The sequence below is a fragment of the Leopardus geoffroyi genome, chromosome C3, assembly GCF_018350155.1.
Source record: "Leopardus geoffroyi isolate Oge1 chromosome C3, O.geoffroyi_Oge1_pat1.0, whole genome shotgun sequence".
Taxonomy (NCBI): domain Eukaryota; kingdom Metazoa; phylum Chordata; class Mammalia; order Carnivora; family Felidae; genus Leopardus; species Leopardus geoffroyi.
In genome coordinates, this window is record NC_059338.1 from 72,248,264 (window position 1) to 72,275,862 (window position 27,599).

A 27,599-nucleotide genomic window follows, 5' to 3' on the forward strand; every position below is an offset into this window, starting at 1 on the left:
GTTTGGGACTTGTAGTCCTGAGGCGCACGCCGTCCACGGCGCGGCGCGGCTCGAGTGGCCATTGGCGGGCGCAAGGCGCCGAGGCCGATGGGACTGGCGGATGGGGAACGGGGGGCGGTCTCGCGGCGTTCGCCCAGCGCGGGAGAGGTCGTCACGTGATGTTTGGGTCCCAGCTCCGCCCCCTGCACCGCCCCTCCCGCCGAGAGCGAGCGGAGCGCGCCCGCGAACCACCCCGGCCCAGGTGAGGTGGCGGGGTCAGGCCGCGGGGCCAGGCAGGGCCAGGGGGGGCCTTCCGGGAAGGGCGCGCGGCCCGACGTGTGGGGGTGCGGGGGTCGGGGGTCGGGAGGGGCGCGCGGGGCCTGCGGGGGCGGGGCGAGGGGGTGGGGCCTCCGAGGGAGGGGCTGGCCGCGGGAGGGGGCGGGCCGGCGCGGGGCGTGGTCACAAGGGGGCGTGGTCTCGGCGGGAGGCCCGGGTGGACGGGGGCGGGGCGGACGGGAGGGCCGGGGGCGCTCCGGCTCCGCCCCCAGGGCGCCCTTGCTGGGACCCACCTGAGGGCGCATGCGCGCGGTCTCCCTGAGGCCTCGGTTCCCACTTGTGGGTCGCAGGGGGCGGCCCCTCCGCGCCTTTCTGCCCTCAGCCACGTTTGGCTTACGAGGCGCCTCCCGGTTCTGAGCGCGAGGTCCTCCCGCCCGAGTAGTCTGCAGGTGACCAGGTGTGACCTGGCCCCGTGGGAGCCCAGCTGGGGCCTCCTGTCGGGGACCTCACTCACTGCTCCTGGGCCCGGGGCTCCGTGTGCGCCGTCCGGCGTGGTGGCAGCAGCCACGCGTGGCACAGGTATGGAACGCTGCCCCGTCGCAGAAAGTTCTGCGGGCCTGGCCGCTGGACGAGATAGGCCTCTGCCGTCGCAGCCTCACCTGGCCCTCTCCCTCCACTGCCCGCCTCGGTCCTGCTCCTAGTTCTGGGGGCTGGGCGGCTCTCCTGACTACCTCTCCCGCCAGGGTTTGCTTCCCTGCCTTTCTGGCTTCTCCTGTTCTGTCACTGCCACGTGTGTGTGCCGTCCCTGGGAGGCAGGGATGGGGGTTCTGCACTCTACCCCAGCAGGGGCACCGAATTTGGGTGAAAGACACAGGTGATGCTCGTCAGTCTTGCAGTGTCCAGCCTGTTTAAGAGGGTACTCTGGTGAGGTTCAGCCTCTCCTGTGCTGGGTCCTCGGTAGAAATCTGGTGCAGCAAATGCCTGCCCAGGACAGCAGGGGATCAGGAGCCAAGTCGCCATTGCAGGCGGCTGTGGGAGATGGGCAGATCCGAGAAGGCTTCCTGGAAGAGTGGCGCTTTGGCCGGGCCACCTCCACATCTGTCCTCCGTTGGCCTGGGTGCCCTGTGTCCAGATGACTTCCCCGTGCGGGTGAGATGGGTGCCTGGCCACAGGAGCTGCTGTCTGCTGGCTCACAGGCAGGCAGGTGTCCTTAAGCCCCTTCTCCAGCTCCCTGCAGCCTGCTGGGTGAAGGTCGGGGTGTGGCTGCTGCCTGTCCCTCCAGTCACATCTTCCACAGCCTGCTTCGGGTACCCAGCCAGTTCGGATGCTTTGTTTCCTGCATCCCACGTCTTTTTTTCACTGACATGACAGTTAGGTCCTCTGCTTGGAATGCCCTAGTGTTCCTGATATCCCCTTTGGAACCTTCCTGTCCCCTGCCTCCCCTGGATGAGGTTCACCCACAGGCTCGTGGCCCTGGGCCCGGGTGCTTAGCTTGCCTTCTCTGCTGCACTGAAGTGATCCGTGTGTGTGTGTGTGTGTGTGTGTGTGTGTGTGTGTGTGTGTGTGTGTTTATCTCGCACACGTGGCTGAGAGCCCCTGGGGCATAGGGACCTCCGTCTTGGTCACCCTTGGATCTTGGGTGCCTAGCCCAGAGTCTGGAGTGGTGTGGGCACCCAGCAGGCTGCGATGAGAGAGTGGACTGGTGACACAGGGCAGCAAAGAGTGCATGGTGAGAAATGCAGTCATGGCTGGGCGTGTGTTCAAGACGAGGGAAGCTAGAGGCAAGGAGGCCGGCTTACCTTTCGGTTACCTTCTGGTTGGGGAGAGAAGACTCGTACTGGACCAAGCACGCCCTGGGCCCTTAACAACAAGGATGGATGTGTGCTGCAGGGTCCCAGAGAAGGGGAAGGGCTTCCAGGGTCCCAGAGAAGGGGGGGGGGGTCTTCCCGGGGTCCCAGAGAAGGGGAGTTCTTCCCAGGGTCCCAGAGAAGGGGGGGTCTTCCCGGAGTCCCAGAGAAGGGGGAGGGCTTCCCGGGGTCCCAGAGAAGGGAGGGGTCTTCCTGGGGTCTCAGAGAAGGGAGGGGTCTTTCCGGGGTCGCAGATAAGGGGGGGCTTCGCAGGTCGTGGGCTTTGAGCTGGGCCAGGCAGCACGGTGATGTTTGGTCGGCCAGAAAGGGTGGGTGGGTGTCGTGGGGGTTTAACACTAGTCGTACCTGCCGTGCTCACGTGGTGCTCTGGGGGCCAGGCTCTGGTCCTCAGCTGTTTAGGCTCCATAGCTCAGTTCATTTCCACAGTGAGCCCGGGACAGGGCCTCTTATGTTTTCATAGTACAGATGAAGAAACTGAGGCACAGGAAAGGAGACTTGCCCCAAGTCCCTTAACTGTGAAGTCCTAAGGTACCACCCATCCAGCCTGGGACACCGATGCTTCCAAGGTTTGGGCACCTTGTTGTTGCTCCTGTTTGGGGTGTGAACAGCTGGCCCAGGCCGAGGCCTGATTGATTGATTGATTGATTTACTTATTTATTTACTTAACTTACATGCTGTGTGCGTGGTCAGTGGGTCCGTCCTGACTGCCGTGTGTGTGCAAGTGGAACTAGGTGTGTGGCTCAGGGCAGCTGGAGTCGCCGTTTGTCAGAATCCGGTTTGGGTGGCGACAGTCAGGACGGACTCGCTGGCAATCTGAAGCTGGGCGTCCTGTTGGACTCCGGTTCTGCGCCCCCTGCCGCCCCACGCTGCCTGTCTCCTGAGCCCACCCCGGGCCCGTGCCGCAGCCTGGGTGACAGAGCAGACAGACCAAAGGGACGGGGTGGGGGCCCTCCTGCGCGGCCAAACGTCTGGTGGTTCAGCATTGGTGCCGGCCTGTGCTTCTGCGCCCTGCCGTGAGCAGCCTGATCCTGCTTGGTTGTGCAGAGGCAGGTGACGAGAGTTACTGTACCTGTTGCCAGGTGACGGCCTGGGGCCCAGGGAGGGCTCCTCCTGCACCTGAGCTGGGCCTCCGTGGCAGATGCAGCCGGCCTGCCCCCCGACCCCCTAACCACGGGAGCCGCACCTCTGAATGCCCGTCTGTGGCCCGGGCCTGGAGCCGGTGGCTGCTGGTGGCTGTTTGTTGAAGAAGTGAGGTTGGTTGTGACAGAGCCGGCTGGAACCTGCGGTCAGTGCTCCTGTGGAGCCAGGGAACCTCTCCTAGGAAGGGAGTTAGTTGTCTTGGTCCACATCCCGGTGGAGAAAACAGGACTCACCAACGAGCTGAACCCGGTGCCTTGCAGGTGCCTGAGCCAGCCGAGCAACGGGGACAGTGGTGTCTCCTGGGGGCCCTTGGTTCCGTGCGTTCCCTGCAGTCCAGGGCTGTCCTCCGAAGTCTGTTACAGCTATGGGATTGTCCCCGTCAGCCCGAAACCCTAGTAAGGGCTGGGACAGCTGTGAAGTAAAGGAAAGGTGATTCCACACTTGGCTTCAAACCCAAACCACACTGGGTGGAGTCCTTCCCCGCTTGTAGGTCCGCCCCAGGCTTGGGGAAGCCTCGTCAGGACTCGACCCAGTTTGGGGGGCTGCAGGTGTCCTTACAGGTGTGCTGGGCCGGTGCCTGAACGCACAGGATCTCTGGCAGGGCCCCTCCCACGGTCTCTGCTCAGGGCTGCCATCTGAGGTGTGGAACACTCTTCAGGGAGTTTCGAAGGCTGGGTCTTGCACAGAGGCTCAGGGTACGTGGTGAGCAGCTGGGGGCCACCCCGACGGCTTTCCTGGCGTCCTCAAGGATGCTACTGTGCATATGTCACAGAGTGAGGTCACAGTGAGTGGTCAGCGAGGGTGTAGAGAGGGCCCCCGCTCTGCGTGTGGCTGTGGGTGGGGCTGGAGGGTCTGGGTACATACCTGGGAAGGGGTCCTGGGTGTTGGTGAGGCCTCAGCTGATTCTTGAAAGCTGAGCGTCATCTGGGCTCGGGGGCGGGAAGGAGGTTGCAGGCAGCAGGAGACACGAGGGAAGGCATAAAGGGGTGCAGGTCTCCTACAGGCCAGCTCGGCTGAGGATCGCTGGGGGAACTAGGCTGGGGGGCGGGGCAGGGGTCTGGGCCAGATGGCACCCAGGGCTGGTAGTGGGAGGCTGCCGGGGGCAGTGGGAGGTCCAGGCCTGTGGGCCCCGTGGCTCAGTATCATGTGGCTGGGTCCGTGGTGGTGTAACAGTGCCGCAGATCCCCTCGCTGGAGGGATCACGGACCGGGGACCGGGATGGCGGGGTGCTCGCGGGGCTCCTGCTTTGGGAGAGCAGAGCCTGGTCGTCATGCTGACCCCATGAGCCCCCAGCCTGGAGCTCTGGCCCGGTAAACCTTTAGTGTTTTCTTTAATGGATCGACGGGAAATGGTCTTATTTTCTGTCTCTGATGTCCCCTGAGAGGGGACTGGGACCGGCCCTGACTGAGTTAGCATCCTGCTACGGAAACAGTGAGGCCCTGCAGATGTGGCAGCCCAGGGTCTTAGTTGTAGCGTGCTGACTGATGTCCTCATTAGTGTGTCCCTGAGCTGGCCCTTTGTGGTCCTGCAGCCATCCAGGCAGCGGGGGCCGTCGCAGGGGTGGACACTGAAGCCCTGGGGTGGGGGAGGGGTGCCCAGGGTGCGGGGAGGGGGGTGCTGTGGGGCTGAGGGAGTGCCCCCCTCCTGAGTGACCTCGGGCTGGACCCCCCCTTCGGAGGGCCGGCTCTGCTGGACGGGGAAGGTGAGGTGTGGGTCGTTTTTGAGTTGGATTAGCAGGAATGCAGGGGGACCGACCGTAGTCACCCCTGATTATTGACCTCTGGTGTCTGCCTGGCCCCTGCTGGGCTCCTTGTGTTCCTCAGATCAGGAGACTTCCCCGGGCTGGGTGGCTCATCCACAGGCACAGGCCCATAAGGGACCCGTCTGGTCATCCCTGAGCTGCCCCGTCTGCCCCGCATTCTTGTCCCACCACTTGGGGACTGGAAGGCGCCTCCGCCCTGAAGCATGCCCTGTGAGTTAGTGGCCGTGTTAATGGTGCCGTGATTATGTTATACAGAGTTAATCCTGGGCCCCTCTCCCATTTGGAGCTGCCATCAGGCTCATTCTAAAGGAGACCTTGGCAAAGGTCTGAGGGCTTTAGGGAATCCAGGTATCAAAGTGCAAACTATCGCCTGGGGACTGGAGGCTGAGGCGGACCAGTGAGGCTGGATGGAAGGGGGTGGGGGGGTGGAATGAGCTCATTGGTGGCTGGTGGCTGGCTCTCCCCGACCCACAGAAAGATGTCCTGTCACTGAGTCAGCATTCTCAGGGCTTTGGGGCCTGGTGCCACGCTTGGGCACCCACCTGTTCACATGTGACCTCCTGTCCCCCGGGGCAGACCCTGGGTGTGGTCTGAGGGGTGCAGACTGGGCCCGCAGGGGACACTGGGGCTGCAGGGTGGCTGTGACGGAGGAGGGGGGATGGCCTCTGGGGAAGATGGCGGGAGAGGGGGCAGAGAGGCACCCTGAGGGACAGTGGGGGCATTAAGGTGCTGGACAGAGGCAGCACGGAGGAGATGGGTGCACCCCCGGCCACCTTTGGCTGCCTTCCACTGGGATCCATAATCCATCCCAGCCAAGTCTTTGGAAGGGGGCATGTTTTTGAACCAGCAGCCCGGAATCAGTCTTCCCCCACATTAGACCCACTCAGCACAACAGCCCCCTTCCCGGGCTGGGCTCCTGCTCCGCACCGGCTTTTAGCAGCTGTGCTAACGAGGAGTTGAGGAGTCGGACTCATTACTCAGGTCTGACCTCCTTCCCCTGCTGCGTCACCCACAGTGAGGGCGCTAATGAGTGTGGGCCGGTGGTGGGGGCAGAGCCCCGTCTCCTCTTCCTGGTCCCGGGTCCAGAGAGTCTGCAGCCTCCAGCCGGGGCTCCTCGCTCATTCCTCATGCTGTGGCTGTCCTTGCGGAGGCGTGGTGCTGGTCGGTCCGTCCCTCTCCTGCGGGCAGCACTTGGGGGGTGCTCGCACGGTAGGGCCGCCTCCCTCCCTCGGCTTTGCAGCTCCTCGCCGTCTGACCTGATCACCTTTCTGGCCTTCGGTCAGCCTGCCCGGCCGACTTCTTGGCCTCCCGAGCCAGATGTCAGCTCTGCTGTCTGTCTGTCTGTCTGGAACAGCTGGTGCCAGCCCTGCCGGGTGGTCCCCTCCAGGTGAAGGCTGGGTTGAGTTCTGCTGTCTGGAAGCCTGCCCCGTCTGTGGGGCCTGCTTGAGTCCTTCGGGAGGGCAGGGCACACAGAGTCTCAGCTGGCTGGTTCCTCGCTGCCCATGGTGTCGGGCTCCCTGTGCGCTCCCCTGGGTCACCCGTGGCCCCAGGCAGGGATTGGCACATAGTAGGCGCTCAATAGACACTCGTGCAAACACCAGCTAGCAGTTGGAAAGGGCTGTTACCCTCAGCTGGGCCCCTGGTGCACCTGGGGTCACCCCCACATCTCCAGCGGGTGGGAAGCTGTGAGGGGCGCTGAGAGCATGGGTGGGCCAGCCCTGAGCAGGTTACTCACGTGTGCCGTGTGCACTCCTCACAGCAAGAGGAGAGGGCTGCTTGGAGCTGGAGAGGGCTGCTTGGAGCTGGAGCCGGGGCAGGGCGGGGTGGGGGAGGGATGACTCCCAGCTCCCTGCTTCCCAGGACAGGGGTGAGTCGGCCGCCAAGGACCTTTGGCAGGTGGGTGATGTGTGCGCAGTGCCGCGGGGGCCCCGAGGAGCGCCTCAGGCTCTGAGCTGAGTGCATGGTGGGTGGTCTTCGTGTCACTGATGGGAGCAGGGCAGTGGGCAGGTCCCTTCTCTTGGACTGCGAGAGGGGACTTCGTTCTCCCAAGGCCGGAAGCAAGCTCGGCGGAGCTGGGAGTGGAAGCCCGCGTGTCGGCCGTGGAATCTGGGCTCTGTCTTTCGCCGGCTGCCCCGTGGCACTGTGGAGCCTGGAGTGTGGAGAGCTGCTAGGTCAGCAGGTTTGACATCGCTCACTGGGACCGGGCATGGGAGCTCTAGTCACCCCTGCCCTGTGCGCCCCTCCCGTTACCCGGAACAGCTCTGGATTCATGTGTCATCTGTACTTTCCAGTACCGTGCATCCGAAGGAGGGATTCTGTCACCGGGGACAGTTGTGAACCTGGTTCGGCACTCATGGTACACGCAGGGAGCAGAGGCCAGAGCTGCCTGCCCCTGTGGTCCCAGCCGTGCCTGGCCTCCCGGTCTGACAGCATGTTGGGGCAGACCACCTGCTACCTCTGTGCCTCTGGCCACCTGCAGGAGGGTGTGGAGGCCATCGTGGGAGAGGGGCCCCACGGGCAGCACGGAGGAGGGCCAGGTTGGCGGGGGTGAGGTCAGACAGACGGGTGTAGGCGCGGATGTGATTGGGCGGGTGGGGGTCCTAAGGATACAGGCTGGCTCTCGCCGCCGCCGTAGGTAACAGCGTCCCCCAGGCGATCCCCCAGGGGTCGGCGGGACGGGCTCGGTGCCGTCAGAGACCCAGGCTGACCGAGCAGCCACCGTTGAGAATGTAGCCTTCCCGCCACAGGGAAAGAACTCTGGGGCTCTGGTCCTGGGAACTAAACGCTTGGCTCAGAAGGGAGCTGGGTTGCTTTTGTTCCCAACTCGTTGTCCGGAAGGACTCCGGTGGCTCTGCCTCAGGGGGCCGGGGACAGTGGTGCCGCCCTGCTTCCCGAGGGAGGGAACCAGACTTGGTGGCCAGCTCTGCTGATGCTCACACCGCCTGGCCAGGCGACTTTGTGCATTTGGAAGACCACCCTTCTCTCCTGGGCTTCCTCCCTCTTCCTCCTGGGGGGTCCCCTGTGCACAGAGAGCTTGGGCCCTGTCTAGTCCCACATTCCAGGAGGCAGGTGCTCAGGAAACCAGCTCAGATTGAATATGGCCCCTGCTGTGTCCACTCAGTGACTCCGGGCACGGGGACAGACAGCCTGGTGCCTTTTTTCTGTTACGTGTTTAATTTCGTGACAATGGTACACTCACATGTAGCTGTGAGAAAGAATTCTGAGCCATCCTGTGGACCCTTCCCCGGTTTCCCCAGCAGTGATGTCTTGCAGAGCCGTCGTGTGCTGTCACACCCAGGATTGCAGTTCAAGCACAGGCTGTTTTCCTTTCTGCCGCTGAGAGGACCCCTCCCGTGTGGCCACGCCCATCTTCCTACCCTGCCCTGCCCCCCTCCCCCCCCCAACTCCTGGGACCGGCCAATCCGCCCTTCTTGCTCCAGTGTCGCGTCCTAAACGGAGTCCCGTATGGCATGTTTCCTCTGGGGACTGGCTCTGTCCCTTGGCATAGCTCCCTGGAGATTTCCCAAGGTTGCCACACGTATCAGTAGTCTGTTTCTTTTCGTGACTGAGTCCTGCTCTGCGGTGTGGATGCACCGCAGGGAACCCTTCCGGTACCCTTGCATTTCTGCACTTCGAACGGTTTATGTGGTCCGCGAGCACGCAGCCCAGAGTTCCAAGTCCCCCCATGGCAGCCGGCCCTGTCCTCCGCTCCACAGGTGACACTGTTCCTGGTTTCTGATACACGCTGCCCGGTCTATGAATATCGGTATCAGCCAAACATTTTTCCTTTGTGTCTCGCGAGTCGTGTGCTGACAAGTCTGTGCGCCTTGGTGTTTGTTTCCTCCTTCTAAACAAAATGTCCTGGAGATCTTTCTATATTGACACAGAGGGCTTCTCTTTTTCCTTTTGAACACAGCTACAGGGTGTTTCCAGCACGGATGTGCCAGAATCAACTCGGTAGTCCTTCGTTGGTGCCAACGTAGGTGCTTTCCGGTCCTCGCGTGTTACGGAAGGAACAGCCTTCGTCCCTGTTTAAGGACAGTGTGTGTGCAGGGTAGGTGCCCTCCAGTGCCGACTCTGGCCCAGAGAGACATGCTTTTTGGGTTATGAGGCACACTGCCAACCCGCCTTCCCGAGCGCAGTGTGTTTTGTGCCCCGGGAAGGCCGAGAGGCGCCCGACTGCCCCCGTGCTCTCCGTGCTGGCAGTGAGCAAGCTTCAGATAGGGACGCATCTGGATTCCCTTCATTAGGAATAAGTGTGCTATCTTTTTATACATCAAAGAGTCATTTGTATTTTGTGCACTTTGTTTCTTTGTTCATTTTTACAAAGCGTGTTGTTGATCTTTTTCCTATAGCCTATGGAAATTAGCTCTTTGAGTGTCAGATGCATTAGGTCACTTGCCTTCTCTGGTTATTGTTTCTCTTTCGCCATCTAGAAGCTCTTCTGTGGTTCAGTTCATCAACATTTATATCGTGGCTTTGGATTTCGAGTATAGTTAACAAGGGCTGCTTTTTGCGTTTACAAAGCAATGCAGTCTTCTCCTAGTGTTCGCTGTTTTATTTTTAAAGTTTCCATCCGTGTGTCTGTTACGGTGTGTGGTGTGAGGTACGAGTCCGACTAGCCTTTTCCAGATGCTTCAGCAGGAGTCCCATCCAGATGGTCCTACCCTGCCAGTTTTAGGTTCTAGCTTAGTCATGCCCTGAATTCCCATCTCTGTTTAGGTTTTTCTTAAAGGTGTGTTTTTTCCTAACGGCGAGAACACTCAGCGCGAAGCCTGCTGTCCTAAACGCAGGTGTACAAAGCGTGTTGCTGACCAGAGGCACGGTGTCGTAGAGCCCATCTCTCGGCCGCACTCGTCTCACTCGACCGATGCTTTGTGTCCGTTGATTAGCAGCTCCCGGTTTCCCCCTCCGCTCAGTCCCGGCCGCCATGCCCCTGACTCCGTGAATTTGGCTCGTTCAGATGCGTCACGTAATGCCATGGTGCGGTGTTTGTCCTGTGACTGGCCGATGGCACTGAGCACAGCGTCCTCACGGCTCATCTGTGCTGGCGCGTGTTACAGGCCTTCCTTCTTTTTCGAGGCTGAATAACATTCCATGGCATGGAGGTGACGTTTCTCTGTGGATGGGTGTGGAGGTGGTTTCTGTATCGGCCCCTGTGAACGGTGCTGCTGTGAGCACGGGAGTGCTACCCTCTCTTTGCGACATCCTGATTTCAGTTCTTTTGGGTAAATACGGGGACGTGGGGTTGCTGGGTCATTTGGTAGTTCTAGTTTTATTCTTTTGAGGAACCTCCACGCTGTTTTGCACAGTGGCCATGCCGTTTTGCATTAACCGTGTGTACAGGTTGCGATTTCTCTACATCTTCCCCAATGCTTGTTAGCTTTTGGTTTTTTGATGGTCATCCTGACGGACACGAAGTAGTATCTCATACTGGTTTTGACTTCCACTTCCCTGGTAATTAGTGGTGTTGAGCATTCTTTCACATATTTGTTGGCCATTTGTATGTCTTTTTGGAGAAATGTCTGTTCAAGTCCTCAGCCCGTTTTATAATTGAGTTACGTTATTATCTTTTACTGTTGAGCTGTACCATTTCCTCGTATGGTTTGGAGATTAGCCCCTCATCAGATCTCTGGCTTGCACACGTCGTATTCCTTGGGTGCCTTCTCACTCTGTTGACGGTTTGCTTGGGTCTGCAGACGCCTCTTAGTTTGATGAAGTGACATTTCTCTGTTTTTGTCGTCTTGTGCTCCATGAAGCCGTTGCCAAGACCGGTGTCATGAAGCTTCCCCCTAGGCTTTCTTCTAGGAGTTTTACAGTTTGGGTCTTATAAACCTTTGCATTTTTAATTTTGAGTTGATTTTGTGCAAGATGGGCTCCAGTTTCATCTTTGCATGTGTGGCTTCAGTGCTCCCAGCACCTTTTGTTGAAGGGACTGTCCTTTTCCTGCCGTGTGTTCTCGGCACCCGTGTCAAAGGTCAGTTGGCTGTGTGGGTTTATTCCTGGGCTCTCTGTGGTGTTGGTCCGTATGTCTGTCTGCATGCTAGTTGCTACTGTTCTAACTTCTGTGGTTTTGTGATGTATTTTGAAGTCCAGGCGTGTGATGTCTCCCAACTCTTTGCTCTTTGTTGAGTCGACGGTGTTTGTTATCTGCGAGCTGTTCCCTTGTCCGCGTGTGCAGATGTAGACGCTGCTTCAGTTACTGACGCCTTACTGTGTGTTTTCACATCTCTGAGAACACAGTGCTCGTCTGTCCTAATTGTGGGGGGCGTTTTCTAGATTGTCTTCATGTGGACTTCGAATTAGCTTGTCTGTTTGCCCAGCCCGTCCACCAAACACGCGTGCGCACACTCAGAACCCCCAAACCAGCTTGGTTTCAGGTTGGTTTCAGGTTGGACTTGTGGTGAAGCTGTAAGTTGACTCGGGAGAGTGACATCTTTGTGATACCGAGACTTCCGCTCGAGCTGTGGCTTATCTTCCCACTCGTTTTGGTCCCCTTTTGCGTTCTTCTTCAGCGTCGCCGCGCTTTCTTTGCAGGAAGTTTTGGCCTTTTTACCGCGAGGAGCCTTTTCCGTGCTGTCCTCTGTCTGCGTGAGCGTGTGCGAATCCTGTCAGTATCTGCATAAAACTCGGTCCCCTGCTACCTCGCGGGGCCCTCCTGTGGTTTAGTGTGGTTACCGTGGGTTCTCAGGTGTCCACGCAGAGCAGGCGGTGCCGTGTACCCCTCCCTCTCCAGTCTCGTCCCTGGGTTCTGCCTGTTACCAGTCGTGGGGGCTGGTTCCCGCACTGTTCCCGTGACTAACTGCGGTTGTCATGGGCGCCTGGTGGGCGTGGCTTTTGGAGTAAGGTACAAATGTGTCACGAGCCCAGGAAGAGCCTGTCCTTTCTCTTGTGTTTTTTTCTTTTGAAGCAAAAATCACCGTTGAAACTGGTCAATTCCCTTTCTGAAGATCATGTGTGGGACAATCGCAGCACGTCTCTCCTTGGATACGTAAGCGTGAGACCTCATACGGGTGGCGTCGCTGAGGGTGGCGCACTCTTGACCCGGTGGACGTGCCTCGCGTGGTCCGATACGTAATGCGCGTAAGGGCCGCCCGGTGCTTCTGCTTCCGTTTACTTCAGCGTCCGTGTGCTGCTCGTTACAAGTAAGGTGGATCCGCGCCTTCTTCGGGGTTTGGTACCAGTGCTGCGCTCGCTTCGCGAAGGTCACTTAGGAATCTTCGGTGTTCTCAGGGCGCCTGGGGGACTCGGGCCGTTAAGCCTCCAACTCTTGATTTCGGCTCAGCTCATGATCTCATGGTTCGTGGGGTCGGGCCCCGTGTTGGGCTCTGCACTGATGGCACGGAGACTGCTTGGGATTCTCTCTTTCCCTCTCGCCCCCCTCAAAGTAAATAAATAAACATTAAAAAGAGGAAAAAAAAAAAGAAATCTTGTGTGTTCTCAAGAATAGTTTGGTAGCATTGAATTACATGGTCTTTTCACTTTTTATTATTTTTATTTTGAATTACGAGGTCTTTACGGGGCAATTAGAGTTCCCCTGTGAAGCTTGTGGGGGAGGGGGCTGGGGCTTTTTTGGTAGTTTGTTTTATTTCCGTTTTAAGAAAGAGAGTTCTTTTTTAAGTTTTCTCTGTTGGGGTCAGTCTTCTAAATCGCACACATTTTCCCAGACAAATATCAGTCTCATCCAGGCTGCCAGATTAATTCACGTAGACTCGAGTAAAATGGTCTCTTATGAGTCTTTTAATTTTCTTGGTCTCTGGGGCTATTTCCCTCCTGTTTGCTCCCACCGCTGCTTGGTTGGGTTAGCTGCTACACTTGGTGGCCGTTGAACACAGTGGGGGGGTGGGCTCACTGTCGCCCTGCACGGTCAGAAATCTGTGTGTAACCTGCGCCTCCCCAGAAGCTTGGCCAGTGATGGCCGCCTGCTGGCTGGAAGCCTTCCTGAAGTCCGGACACCCCTTGTTCAAGGGCCGACCGTAGTGATTCTTTTATCACTCTCACTGTTCTTCACAGATTCGGCTTTAAGATGTTGTCGTTAAATTCATTTTTCTGCTTCTCTGCCTTGTAACTCATCGCTTTTCGCTTACAGTTAACTTCCTTTGCTTTTTTTCAGGTCGTCCGTTTTCTTCGGTGTTTGATTTGTATGCTTGATTCATTTGTTTATGTTCTTTTCCAAAAAGTGTTTCATGTGGAAGAGCTTTTTCTTAAGTTCTGATCAAATATGTTTTCTGTATCATCACTGCTGGAAGCTCTGTGATTTTGGCTTATATCATCCTGTTTGGTCGAAGGATTGTTCAGGAGCAAGGTTTAAAATTTCCAAGTGACGTGCCTTTTGAGTCATTGGTTTTGTCATTAACGGAAGTGTTAGTTGCATTTTGATCAGGGAATACGGACTGTTCCCTTTTGGACTTTCTGGGTTTTTTTTAAAATTTTTTTTTTTTTTCAACGTTTATTTATTTTTGGGACAGAGAGAGACAGAGCATGAACGGGGGAGGGGCAGAGAGAGAGGGAGACACAGAATCGGAAACAGGCTCCAGGCTCTGAGCCATCAGCCCAGAGCCTGACGCGGGGCTCGAACTCACGGACTGCGAGATCGTGACCTGGCTGAAGTCGGACGCTTAACTGACTGCGCCACCCAGGCGCCCCTGGACTTTCTGGGTTTTATGCAGTTTTCCTTGTGGCCTTAATGTGGAGTCTGTTTTTGTCACTGTGTCACAGAGTCACAAGAGACTCTGTTTTCGAACCTGCATGTATGGAGGCTGATGTGTGTACCAGTCAGTTACACAGCCTCAGCCGTGTCATTTGGGTCACACGTCCCCTTGGTTCCTGTGCGCTGGCTCTGCCGTGGACCAAGGCGAGTGAATCGTGGTCTCTGCCGTTGGCACATTTCTGTCTCTTTCTCCTTGTCTCTCCTGTGAATGTTGGCTGCTGTGTGGCGTGGGGCACAGCTATTTAAAACTATTTTATTTTTATTCTCAATTGCACCTGTTAGTATCATGAAGTGCCCTTCTCCATCCCATTTCTGTGTTGCCTGCGTTCGGGTCGTGACAAATGGTGCTTCTGCTAGTTTGCATTTGTTGGTATGCCTTTGCACATCCTTTTATTCCTGATCCTTTTGAAGGACCTCAGATGTGTCTCTTATGTGCCACATGAAGTTGGATTTGGCTGTGTGATCCGATCTGAGAATCTTTTTTTTTTTTTCATTTCACTGGAGAAGGTAAACTAAGGTACAATAGTTGTCTCTCATGTTCTGCGCGCGCGCGTGTGTGTGTGTTTGACGTCTTCTACTCTCTGGTGTGTTTTTCTTCTCTGTTTATTTTTTGAAGTCTGTATGGTTCTGACATTTAGGCAGAGTCTGTATCTCCCGTAAGGGTTCCCTTTGTTTTGCTGCCTCACGTAATGCCATTAGCGCTCTGTGTGTGGGGACCACCTTATTAAGTACCTTCTGTGTCAAGCAGAATATTATTTCCTCCTGTCTTCGTCCCCCCCGACCCTTCAACCCTGTGGAGCCACCCTAAGCCATGAAACTTGGGAGTGTGTTATGGCAGAAAGGGACTTTGCAGGTGTAATTAAGGTTGTGGTCCCTAAAAGGAAGAGTTGATCTTGGATTATCTGGGTAGGCTCAAAGTGATTCCTTGAGCCCTTAAAAGCAGAGGACTTTGTCCAGGGAGAAGTGAGAGAGTCTGAGAGTGAGAAGGACTTGTGGTGCAGGGTTGAGGGGGGGGCTCTGGCCCAGGGTTGACCAGCTGACCACAGCCCTGTGGCCGCACGGACCCGTGTTCAGCCAGGGGTCTCAGCCGCCTCCCAGAGCCGCAGGCGGCCGGGCAAACTCCTGACCTGCAGAAACTGAGACCGTGGATCTGTCTGGTCTGCCGCCAAGTCCGCGGTCGTCGCTCGACGGCAGCGAGGAACAAGTACCCCTTCCGCGAGTCGTGGCTGTGGTGATGCGCCTTGTTAGTTTCTTCTCCTCACTCGGGTGCGGTCAGCACAGTTGGTTCCCTTCCTCAGCTCTACCTTCGTGCCATTATTACTTGTACCTTGTCACGAAAGCGTCGGCGGTCCGTCCATCCTCTGCCTCGGAGCTCTTCCTGCCCAGGCGAGGACCTGGTTCGCCCACCTCCCTTCCTGTCCCTTTCCTCCTCCATCCCCTCTCCACACTCACCTGTGTGGTTTGCCTTCTGTCTGTCTCTCCAGCCCCACGTCTGTCTGTCTTGCACCTACGGGGAAGTGTGCTTGGTGCTCCCCACCCTTTTCATCACGCTCCTATTGGCCCCCCCAAAGGCGGAGGGTTGCCCTGCACTTGCTTTTTCAGAATGGCTGATGGGCGGGGCCTGCGTGTTCAGACGGTGCTTCTGGGCTGGGGCGCCGCGTGCATGTTGAAGGGACCCTCTGTCCTCTGCACGTCCTGTAGAGGCCCCTCCTTGGTCTCCTCCCTCGGAGGGCGCCCGGGCCTGCCCAGCTTGTTTTCTTCCTGAGGCTGTCATGTCTTTCTTTTGTCCTCAGCGGGTCACCTCTCTTGTCTTTGTCCTTTGTGACCCTTGTCTTTGTTTTCTGGGCCGAGACTCTCTCTCTCTCTTTCTGAGTCAGTTCTTGCAACTCTGCTTGTGGACTTCCCACGTAGGGACAAGTGCTTGTGACTCTGCAGTTCAGGGCTTTGCTCTGCTTCATGTGGGGTGTGTGGGTGTCCCTCACCTCTCGGCAGGTGTCCCTGCTCTATTCTTTGTCCCTCACCCCCACCTCGTTAGTGTCTGTATCAATGCTGGGCATTTCTTTCACTGGTCTTTTTAAAAAAGTTTTAAAATCTTTTTTTTTATTCTAGTAAAATATACATAACATAAGATTTGCCATTATAATCATTTTTTTTTTTTTTTTTTAAAGTCAACTCTGCAGCCAGTGTAGGGCTTGAACTCATGACCCTGGGATCAAGAGCCCGCCAGGCGCCACCCACTCCAACCACTTTTAAGTGTATCATTCTGTGGCATTCGATGCATTTATAAGGTTGTGCAGCCACGACCACCGTCCACCTCTAGAACTCTCCTCTTCCCAAACTGAAGCTCTGTCCCCGTTGCACACCAGCTCCCATCGCCCCACCAGCCCATGCCTCCATCGTTCTACTTCCTGTCTCAGAACCCGAGGCCCCCGGGGACTTCCTCCTGGTGAAGTCACGCAGCCTTTGTCCTTTGGTGTCTGGCTGTTTGCATTTAGCACCGTGCCTTCCAGGTTCATCTGTGCCGGAGGGTCGGGATTTCCTTCCTTTTCAAGGCTGAGCAGTAGCGCAGTGGAGGGACCACATCTGTCCACCCGTCGTCCACAGACACCGGAGTTTCTTCCGTGTTCTGGCCGCTGCCAACGTGGTTTCCGTCCCTTCCTTCGATTCCTTTAGGTATCTGCCCACACGTGGCGCTGCTGGGTCACGTGGGAATGCTGTCATTTTGCACACCCACCGGGAGTGCATGCGGTTCCCTTTCTGCACATCCTCTCCAACTCTTGTTGCTTCCTGGGTTGTTCTGACAGTAGCCGTCCTTCTGAGTGTGAGGTGGCACCTCGCTGTGGCCGTGGCCTGTGTTTCTCTGACACACGATGCCGAGCGTGGGTCCGCGTCACACGTCTTCTCCGAGGGAACGTCTGTGCGGGGCCCTTTGCCCGTTTGTAATAGGACTGGCCCCTCTGTTGTTGAGTTTTAGGAAGTTTCTTTATATGCTCAGTATTAATCCCTTATCAGACGTGCCTGGCAAACGTTTGTCCCCGGTCTGTGGGTTACCTCTTCACGCTGCTGATCGTGTGCTTTGATGCACAAGAGTCTTTAATTTTGATGGCGTCTGATTCATCTTTTTTTTTTTTCTTCTTTTGCCTGTGCGTTTGGTGCCAGACTGAACAGCCACGGCCACGTCCAGCGCCACGAAACTGCTGCTCTGTGTTTCTCTCTTGAGTTTTAGACTTCGGCTCCCATGTTTGATCTTTTTTTTTGCGCTAATTTTGTGTATGGGGTTAGGTAAGTGTCCAGCTTCGTTTTGCTGCGTGCGGATGTCCAGTTTCCCAGCCGTGTGCTGAAGGGACTGGTCTTCCCTGGTGAGTGGTCCTGGACCCCCTGGTTGGAATCACTCGACTGCATACGTGAGGGTCTGTTTCTGGCCTCTCTGGTCTTTGCCGCTGGTCTGTGTGTCCGTCTTTATGCCGACATTTATGCCGACACCACAGTTTTGATGACCGTAGCTTTGTAGTAAGTTTTAAAATCAGAAAGTATGAGGTCTCCAACTCTGTTCTTTTTCAGTATTGTTTTGGCTCTTGGGACTTTATTGTTCATTTTGGAACAAATTGTTTTTTTTCCCTGGATCAGTCCTCGTAAGACTCTCCCTGCCCCCGTCTCAGAGAGGTGGGGCAGGGGGTGCCTAGAGGGGAGCAGCCTGTGCCTGCAGGCCACCCATCTGGGCACTTCTCCCCATAGTCACGGCTGCTGTGCTGACATAGCCTGACCGGCCTCTCAGGCTGCCTCTGACATCCCTCCTTGCCTGGCTCTGTTCTCAGTGACTCAGGGTTAGTCTGTGGTGTTCAGGGAACGTGAGGTCCTTCCGAGACCTGCCCCTGCGCTGCTCCCCCCCTCCCCCGCCACTCTGATTCCCTGCACTTCCTCCTGTGAGGACTCTGCTCAGCTCACCTGCTCTTTGTGGGTTTTTCCTGTGTTGTAGGGCTGCAAATTGTAGTCATTTCTTACTTCCTCTGAATACGAGGTGTTCAGTTAGTTTTAAGGTTTTTGTTTGATTACCTTTTGGTGGGGGGAGGGTCATTCTCCTCACCATCGTAATGTGATTTCTGGGAGGAAATAGGAAAAACTATGCTCAGTTCATTTCCTTGTATTCAGTAATCCAGACTGTGGGAAGGAAAACAGGTCGGTGTGGTTCCTGTGCCTGTTCCGGTGCTGGCACGTAGGACTCATCCACACCCCGGCCCCCTTCTGCCATGACAGAAGGGCCACCAGCCCTGCAGGGCTGAGCTCCAGGCTGGAGAGGCTAGCCCTGTGGGGGCTCGGAGCTGAGTGGGCCTGTTGCAGTCAGCACTGTGGACAGCTCCAGGGTGTCCCTGCAGGAGCCTAGGAAGTGGGGGTGCCTCCGTCCCTGGCAGCCCCTCCTGCCCACAGGGATGCCTCCTCCCTGCAGACCCCAGACCCCAGGGGCAAGTGGCTGGAGGTGCAGGTCTGTCCTGGTGTCAGAGCCACTGGCCTGGCACTCGGTACGAGCAGCTGGGGCGTGCAGTCAGGGGAGGGCTGTGGGGTATTGCTGGGGGCTGGGGGTGAGGGAGAGCTCTCCTTTCACCGGGAGACCCCTCTTGGGTGGGTCTGTGTTTTCAGTGCTGTGGTGAAGAGTGTGGGTTTGGGGGCCCTGGCCTGTGCCTGCTGCCTGCCACCCTGGGTGAGTGGCGGCACCCCTCTGTGATTTAACTCTGCCATCTGTAAAGAGGGGAGCCCCACTTCCCCCGCCATCTTCCCTGACACCTTGTTGCAGCCGTTGCCCCCTCCAGCAGCACGGGTCTCTGCTCTTCAGCTGGTACCCTGCTGAAGTTCCTCCCGTTAAAACAACAGACAAACTGCCACCAGCCTCCCATCCCTGCTGCAGGCGAGGAGGGGTGCTGATGGCCTGGGCGGTGGCCCTGGGGCTGGTGGCTCATGGGAGGACAGGACACTGCAGTGGGGGTGATGGCAGGTGGCAGTGCCGGGGGGGTTTCCTGGCGGTCCTGCTGCTGTGGGGCTGCTCCTGCTGGGACAGTGTGATGGGACAGCGGGATTGGAGGTGAAGCTAGACACATATGGTGTTGATGGTGCTGGTGGTGGTGATGGTGCCTGCTGGGAGAAGGCCCCGTCCCACGTCTCCCCTGCTCCCCTACACAGGGCTTCCTCACTGTGCCCCCAGGTCCCTGCGTCCTCCCTCCCTGAGGGGGAAGGTGCCCTGGGCACGGGGTCGTACAGGGGGTGCCGTCACGAGTGAGGTTTCTGTGTGCCCTTGCCCCCTTTCCCTGTGACCAGTGGACTCGCCCCTCTGCGCCTGGTCCCACACAGAGGGGTCCTGGGGCTGTGCTGTCCTGCCGGCAAGCTCTTGCTGGTGCTTTGGCTGTCCTTCCCTCACTGGCCTCTGTGCGGAGAGCTGGGGTGTGACGCCCCGGAATGGCTTGAGCTGCAGCCTGACGGTCTGGTCCGATGGCGGAGGCCCAGTGGGGTGGGGCCAACACAGGCCTTGGCAGGACAGGGACCTGGGTCTGGATCCTGCCTCGGCCTCTGATAGGGCTTCCTGGGCAAGTTCTTGTTCTCTCCAAGCCTCAGTTTCCCAGCCGTGAAGTATGACAGTTAAGGTTCCCTTCCCGTGGGTCCGAGGGTTAGATGGTGACTGGTCCAGCTGTGCCCAAGCCCAGCCCCCGCTCCAACCCTGCCCCCCGCTGCCTGCCCCCACCCCCGTCAGAAGTCTCTGGGCCTCGCACAGCTGTGTGGATGGCTCCGCCCCCACCCCTGTGACTCAGGCTGCCTTCTTGCTCCTTTGCTGCCACCATCCTGGGCGAGGGCTCCGCTGGTGGAGCAGGCAGCTGGGCGGTGGGCTGGCCTCCTGTGGCCTTCCCAGAGAGGGGAGCCAGGGCTGGGGTGGGGGCGGCGTGGCAGGTGGAGACAGGGAAGGGCGTGCTCGGCTGGTGTCCTGACCGCCCCTTGGTGCCGTCAGCCATTCTGTTGCTCCGTGGCCCGTTCTGGGCGCTGTTCCGCGAGGTGCCTGGGGTGCCTGGCTGGCATTCTGCGTGACGCGGAGTCCACGTTGCTATAACAACGCTCCGAGGCGCGCCATCGCAGCTCCCCCAGCTGGCCTCCTCTGCCTCTGGCTCTGTGGTGCACACGGGTGCACATGAGCGTGGGGCCGAGCATTTGGCCTGGGCGTGTGGGGGGGGAGGGCAGAAATCAGTCTGGGGGATGGTGGCCTGAGAGTGGGTGAGAGCATGAACTGGGGCTCTTTGACTCCGGGTCTCTGCGCCCAGATGCACCTTAGAGAGGTGAGGGTGTGTGCCCAGGTCCCCCGTGGGAGGGGACTCGCTCTGGCCCGCAGCCGACTCTCCCGCGGAAGGAAACAAGAACATCAGTAGTCATGATTCCCCAGCACCTCTTTTGCCATGTCCTCCCCTCGGGGAGGGGTTCTGGGTTCCGGCCGGCCGGCCTGAGGCGGCAGCATCCGTGGGAGCCAGCAGCCACCCCCTGGCCACACACACGGGCCCACCTTGGCAGACAAACGGCTGGGGGACCCGCTTCTGCCCAGTTGCCTGGTGGTCTGGGGCAAGTTCTACCCCCGGGCCTCCACCAAGGGTCTCCTGTGGCCAGGACCTGGGTGATGGCTGTGCCTGCCTCGTGGGAATGAGTCGGGTGGTAACGTCTGGGAAGGTCTTGTCGGGCCTGTCGCATCAAGGTGGTTGTGTCCACGCTCTTCCTGTCAGGAAAGCCACGTGGAGGAAAAGAAGGAAAGCACCAGCCCCCAGTGTCCCTGCCTCTGCTCCCTAACACTGCCGCCAGCCCCGAGCCCTGCGTACGCCCTGACCTCCACCACGGGTGCCCCCGTTCCTGTTTGGAGGCCGCATTGGGTGTGGGAAGGAGAAGGCGCGGGGACCTGGGCCTGGCCACCAGTTGGCTCCCTTGGTGCCTCATGGCCCCGGCACCCGGCTGCGGGAGGGAATAACTTGTCTGCAGACATTTACGGAGTGGGCCAGGTGCCGGTGATGCAGAAGTGGCTGAGATGGGGCACCGGCCGTGGGCCGCTCACCGCGTGGCCCAGCCACTTGCTGCTGGTGACCAAATCGGGGGTCAGCCTGGGCTCATCCTGGGCCAGGCCGTGGCCTGGGTGGGGACCAAGTGTCCCCAGTGAACGTCTTTCCCAGGGAGCAGAGATGAACAACACGGGGTGGGCCATTTGCAGTGGTTCGCACTATGTCGAAGCACATATTGGCTGCTCCAGGTCCTTGCTGCCTGGGGCAGCTCCTGGGGCACCGGGCAGCCTGTGCCCAGTGCTGGAGTGCCAGGGGTCCCTCAGCCAGCACAAGGACTCGAGCTCGCCGCTCCGGCCCCGGGGATGCATCTGTGACCAAGGCTGACACATGCCGTGGCCTGGATACCTGTGCATACCGCCGCCCTCCAGTCCCTCAAACTGTCCTGTCCTCCCTGTCGTCCTGCCCTGTTGCCCAGCCCAGGAGCGCTGATGTGTGTGCCTGGTTAAGTGAGGGCATTCGTTTTATTTCTCCTGAAAATAAGAAGCGATGTGTGCCTGGCAGAGAACTCGGAAAGCCCGAGCAGCTCACACCCTGGGTGTTGAGACCCAAGCGCGGTTCATGTGCCCACAGCCTCCCCTGATCTGCCACTCAGCCGCAGAGCTCCGAGCAGTTCTGTGACCGCCTAGACGTATGATTTGCCCCCCTGCAGGGCACCTGTTTAGCGCGTGCGCTTCAGCGGCTGTAGCACACTCACGGGTTGTGGTTGCCGGACGCTTTCACCCCTGCAGATGGAAACCCCCGGCCCACAGAAGTCACTCCCGTTCCTGTCTCTCATCCACCTGCCAGCCCCTGGTTTGCATCTGTCCACATAGACGTGTCTGTCGTGGACATTTCGTAGAAGTGGGATCTGCCCTCGTGTGGCTCTCCGTGGCGTTCACAGCTGTCCCACTTCATCTGCCAGGGTGGCGGTCTCAGCAGGTTCATCCGACTCTTCCACGCGGCTGCCTTGACCGTGACGGAGCTGACGGACGGCGACGCTCTCAGCTCTCCTGTGCTGGGTGTGGTGAGTTTTGAGGGCTGTGTCCGCCCGTGAAACCGCCACCGCCGCCGTGGTCAATGTTCCCGCCCACTGGCAGGTCCCCCCATACCAGACGCGAGCGCTGCCTGTTCTAGAATTTCACATTCGTGGTGTCGTACCACGTGAACTCTCCGTGGTCTGGCTTCCCGTGTGTGACGCGATGTCCCCGGGTGTCCTGTGTCTGCAGGCCCACCATCTTCTGCAGGGCGGGTGCGGGTTTGTCTCTTCTCCCGTGGGGACACCGACCCACCCGCCTGTGGTTTCCCCCGGGCTTGTTTCTCGGGTGGCTGGGCCGTGCACGTTTCTTCTTTGGGTTATCTGCACACATCCTTGCTGGTTTTCATCACCCTCGAATGTGTTTAAAGATCAGTTTGTAGGGGTGCCTGACGTGTGAACGTGAGCAGCCTCTGTCCCATTGTGGTGCGGGTCTTTCTAGTGTTGTTGCCTTTTAATCTTGCCGCTGTTGCATTTTGATTTACAAAATCTTTTTTAAATTTAATACGCTGCCCAATGTGTTTTCTTGTGTGTGTGTGTGTGTGTGTGTGTTTAACATTACTTTTGTATTTCTGAGATGTGTCTTTTGGGTTGCTTTAATCTTTTATTTATTTTTATTTTTTATTTTATTATTATTTTTTTATTTTAGAGAACGAGCAAGTGCAGGGGAGGGGCAGAGGGAGAGAGAGAGAGCGAGCATCTCGAGCAGGCACAGAGCCCAACGTGGGGCTTGATCCCCAGACCGTGGGATTATGACCTGAGCCAAAACCAAGAGTCAGATGCTCAACCATCTGAGCCACCCAGGTGCCCCTAATGTTCTATATTTAATACGTTTTTAAAATCTTGGGGCACCTGGGTGGCTCAGGCGGTTGAGCGTCCGACTTTGGCTCAGGTCACGATCTCATGGTTCGTGAGTTTGAGCCCCGCTTTGGACTCTGTGCAGACAGCTCAGAGCCTGGAGCTGCTTCCAATTCTGTGTCTCCCCTGCTCATGCCCCCTCTTTCTCTCTCTCTCTCTCTCTCAAAATAAATAAACATTAAAAAAATTCTTTTAAATCCTCAACCCTTTAGTCCTTGTGGATTAGCTTTGTTTAGGTTTTAGATGAGGAGCCAGTTGGCTTGGTGTCTTCTGGATCTTCTGTGCTCACCGGTGTGTCAAGCACGGGGTAAGGGAGGACACTGTGGCCTGGTGGGGGGAGGGGTGAGCTCCGGGAGGGGAGGGCCCCTTCCTTGGCGCCTGTGTGAACTCTGGTGAGCATCCATCCCTCCGTCCCTCCGTCCCTCCATCCCTCCATTCCCCCATCTCTCCATCCCTCCGTGTGCCTGGAGTCCTCGCTGAGGACGGGGGTCGGGCAGGGCCCCTGCGGGTTGCTGTGAGCTCAGCAGTCACTTCTCCTCGACCCTGGTCTGCGGCTGCGCCCCTGCCCAGCCTGGGTCCTGACGGGGCCGCCTGAAGCCGCTGCTTCCCCAGGGCAGGTGGACTGTCAGCCGGAGTGTCCGCTGGTGGGTTTGTGCGTTCCTCATTTGCACCCTGCGGGTGGCAGGGCCTCTGGTCCTCAACTTGTCCTGTCCCCGCACCTTCCCCAGGGCTCAGGGCTCCCTGTGAGGGATGGCAGGGACGGGCGCTCCTTGTGGCCCCGGTGGCTGAGCCTGTCCCGCTGTCCCGCACTCACTCCTGGGCGGCTCTGCGGGACGCGGAGTGCACACAGCGGGGACAGGAGCGGCTCTGTCCTGTCACAAGGCTGGCGAGTGACACCTGGGGCTGTCCTGTAAAGAGGGAGCTGGTCACCAGCCTCCCGCCTGGGGTCCCCCCTCCTCCCTTCTTCCGTCCACACGTTGTTCTTCCTTTGCTGTGGGGCCTGGGCCTGGGCTTGGTAGGGACCGAGCCGTGTCTCCCGTGTGGGACCCCCGGTGTGGGGGCTGGGGGTGGAAGCAGGCTCCTGCTTTTGGGGCCGTGCCGCGAGGACCGTGACATGGGCCGGTGGGTGCGATGGTGTTTTCCGTGTGAATGATCTGATGTGTTCACTCCAGGATCAGGGCTGTGAGACACTGTGCCCCGTGCGCCGTCACAGATTGGTGGGGGCGGGGACTCGGCCGGAGACGCATCATGGACTGCCCGGCGGGTGGCTCTGTGGCTGGCTGCTACCAGGCCTGCCTGGCAGATGCTGAGGAGAGAGGAAGCTGGTGCCCGCCCCAGGGCCTGTGCTGCCTGGGTGCCCACCCCCTCCCCTCCACCGCCCCCTCCCCTCCACCCGCCCCCTCCCCTCCACCTACCCACCTCCCCCTCCACCTGCCCACCCCCTCCCCCTCCTCCTGCCCACCCCCCTCCACTTGCCCCCTCCCCTGCCCATCTCCCCCTCCACCTTCCCCTCCTCCTCCCCCCCTTCCTCCTGCCCACCCCCCTCCCCCTGCCCACCTCCCCCTCCACTTGCCAACCCCCGTCTACCTTCCCCTCCCCTCCCTTCTCCCTCTCCCCCTGCCCACCCCCCCATCTGCTCCCTCCCCTCTACCTGCCCCTTCCCCCTTCCCTCTCCCCTTCCACCTGTCCCCTCCCCCTGCCCACCTTCCTCTTTCCCCAGGTGGGGATGTCTTATGCAGGGGCCTAGAGGCAAGGAGGGACGGGCCTGCTGCTGCCCACACTGCCTTGCTCTGTGGTGATCCTGACCTGTCCCTGCCCCCCACAGGCACAGGGTGGGCAGCAGCTGGGAGGTCACCCATGTTGTCACAGGGCCCTGGATGCGGAGTGCACTGTGGGTGCCCGGCGGCCCAGAGAGATGTCTTGGAGCATGGAGAATGGGGCCTGGTGTGCCGTGGCCCCAGGCGTGCTGTCCTCTGGCAACGCCACCCAGGTGGGGGGGGCCACCGCTGGGCAGGCCCTGGAGGCGAGGTGTTCCCGGGTCGCGCCTTGTGTTCGTTCGTACCCCTGTTTCTGGTGGAAAGGGGACCGGAGCTCCCGTGTCTGGGTGCCTGCCCCGCGGGTCGTGTCCAGCGTGCACTTGTGTGGCGGTGACGGTCTGGTGGGTTTGCGAGCCACAGAGGCCTTTCCAGGCCCCCTGAGGGCAGGGCACGGGCCCCAGGGGTCCCCCTTTGCCGTCTGGCCTCTTTCTGCCCCCTCTCCCAGTGCCTCTTTCCCGTTTCAAACTGTTTTCATTTGAGAGCATTCTTGAGGGGCCTCGGTTCATGAGTTCCCGCTTCTGAAGTGACGTGCTGAGAAGCCATGTCCCCGGTGACCGGCCCCACCTAGTCCGCCCCAGGTTTGCCTTCTCTTTATGCTGCTTCATCTTGCGGGGTTGTGTTGTGCACCCTGTGTGCTGAGTCCTCCCTCCTTCCTTCTTGTCTGTCTGCTTCCCTGCCTCTGCCTCAGGGGTCCCAGTGCCTGCGGGGCTCAACCTGGTGGCCCGTCTCTGGAGCGCCAGCCTGCGGCCAAGAGCCTGTGCTGGGGCAGATCCCTGCGTGGCAGCAGGACCTGTTGGTGGGCTTGCCCTGCAGAGCTCCAGGGCCAAGGCCCTCTGCTGCGTGGTGGTCTTGGGGTCCCTGATGTCCGAGTCCCCACCTGTCACCGACCTGGGCTCCCGCAGCAGCCTGAGGCAGGTCCCGGGGACGGTGGCCGATGGACAGTCCTGGCGGGAGCTCTGAGGCCCACCCTGGCCTCCTCCTGGAGGGCGGCGGCCACTGAATTATATTCGCTCTGCTGTGGCTTCTTGGGCACGTTGGGGGTCGAGTGGGTGTCGGGGGAAGGGTCCGGGTTGTCCCTGTCGTCTCCCTGCCTCCCATTGGTGTGAGGCCGGGCTGGGTCCTGGGCTCCCAGGGCCCTGACCTCTGAAGGGGGTGGGGAGGGTCTGGACACCAGCCCCGTCTGACTTGTAGCTGCTTCAAAGGCCGGAGGGGGCTCTTCCCAGGGAGCTGGTCCTGGGCACCGCCCTCCTGTCTCCCCATCTCTCCTTCCTGTGGCACCAGAACAGACGCACGCACGCACATGTGTCTTTTGAGAGCCCAGCGTCCCCGCAGACAGGTGAGGGAGGAAAGTGCTAGGAAGAGTGTGGGGCCTGAGTGGCCAAGGGGCCTGGAGGAGAGAACAGGAAGAAAGCAGAAGTGGGGCGGGCGCTTAGACCCCACAGGCCCACCCGCGGGGTGGCCTCGCTGAGTGTGCCTTGATGGGAGACAGCAAGGAAGTGGCAGGAGGGCTCACTAGTTAGTGTTCGGAGGCCTCTGCACAGGCTCACTGTCCCCCCAGCACCCCGGAGGCTGAGGAGAGGGCAGGGCGCCCGTCCCGTGTGCGGTCTTTCCTTTGACGATGTTGGGATTGTGCGTCCTGCTTAGGAAACTTCCCTGCGCTCGGGTGAGCTGAGAATCCCCATTTCTTGTCTGCTGCATGTGTGTGTGTACGTGGGTCTGTCTTGACACTTCCTTATTCCGTCGGTTGATGTCTTCATGCACAGAGTTGCAGTTTTGGAAGCGCTCTGGTGTTTACTGTACTAGCTTTGCGGAGAGAGAATTCACATACCCTGAAGCTCACCCTTTGGAAACGTATAGCCCAGCGGTTTTCGGACTGTTCACAGAGCTGTGCCTCTGTCAGCACTCTCTCATTCCAGAACCTTCTCGCCGGCCTAAAAGCGCGCAGCCAGGAGCAGTCCGTCCCCATCCCTCTGCCCCAGCCTCCGGCAGCCACCTGTCTGCTTTCTGTTCCCATGGATTTGCTCGTGCTGGACGTGTCTCCTAAGTGGAATCACACACGTGTTGTTTCCGTGCCGGATCCTTTCTGCCCATAGAATGTTCTCCAGATCCGTCCGTGTCGTGGCCTTTGCCCGCCCGTCATTCTCAGGATGTCGGGTCTGGGGATAGTGGTCCTTCCCGTTAGTTAGTTTGCTGTTTTCCTGGATATCGTCTGTTCCTCTTGCCTTTCCACGCGGACTCACCCTCAGCCTCTGAGCTCCCTAAGGAAGCTTGCTGGGGTTTTTATCGGGGTGGGACAGCGGGCATCTTCATGAGGCCGGGTCGTCCCATCCGGGAGCAGGGGGGGGTCTTTCTGCTGGAGCGGTTCTGCCCCTCTGTCCCCCTGGAGTGATTTACAGGTTCCTCTTAGACGTGCTTCCCGGTTCCTCTCTCGTTCCTGCACGTGTGTTCCCGGGTGTCCGTGTGTGGAGGGTCCTGCCCACTGATGGCGAATTTCGCACCCTCCTGCAACACCCGCATCTTTGCCTTTCGGCATTCAGGTTGGGTTTTACACACATGCCCTCGTGTCAGTGGCAAAGAGACCGTGCGTTCCGTTTCCTTGTCACCCCTCGGTGGCCTCTGCCGTCAGGCTGCGTGGGCCGGTGCCTCCGGAGCGGCGTTGGGCGGTGCTGGGCGTGGCGGTGCTTGTGCCCTCTCCTGGGCCTTCTATCTAAGGGGCGCTGACCTCATCATCTCCAGAAAGTTCTCCTCTGTTTCCGTCAAGGGTTTGGTGGCCATCTGTGGACAGCTTGTAGGCTTCCCTCTGGTCCACCGCTGTGGCTGCAGGCTCCTAACGTTGAATATGCTTTGCATTCAGGGAGAAAGAAACACCTGGGGGTTTGGACTTTGTTTTCTTAGTAACCTATTGAGTGTTTTCACATCAACGCAAAACCGGTTCGCCATTTGTTTTTGGACCTCGTTTATCAGGTTTCGGTACCAATGTCATACGTGCTTCACCGAAGAGAGTCGGGAAGTTTCCCTCCATCGTCAGCGCCCCGGAATAATTTATGGAGCATTGGAAATGTGGCAGAATTCCCCTGCAAAACCATCTGGCCCTGGTGTTTTGT

The 27,599-nt window shown here is 58.7% G+C and overlaps 1 protein-coding gene and 1 long non-coding RNA gene across 13 annotated transcripts in view; one reads left to right on the forward strand and one right to left on the reverse strand.

The window, feature by feature from the left end:
• Positions 1–134: 134 nt before the first annotated feature.
• TSNARE1 (t-SNARE domain containing 1) overlaps positions 135–27,599 on the forward strand; it is a 154,033-nt gene continuing 126,568 nt past the window's right edge. For 3 of the 12 annotated variants that reach the window (XR_006706129.1, XM_045453499.1, XM_045453500.1), the window contains exons 1-2: positions 160–241; positions 16,895–17,017. Coding sequence is in view for 9 of the 12 variants with exons in the window: in XM_045453499.1 (XP_045309455.1) it covers positions 17,008–17,017 (10 nt within the window). In the remaining 3 variants the exon portion in view is untranslated. Of the gene's footprint in view, positions 242–610; positions 835–16,894; positions 17,018–27,599 lie in introns of those variants that run through there. The other 9 variants (XM_045453492.1, XM_045453498.1, XM_045453491.1 and 6 more) reach the window with 7 other exon arrangements.
• Positions 1,811–4,069, reverse strand: LOC123585389. Its single transcript, XR_006706130.1, has 4 exons — positions 3,822–4,069; positions 2,786–3,665; positions 2,469–2,597; positions 1,811–2,115 (listed from the first exon to the last, which is right to left on the reverse strand). It is a non-coding gene; the product is annotated as an uncharacterized LOC123585389 (long non-coding RNA).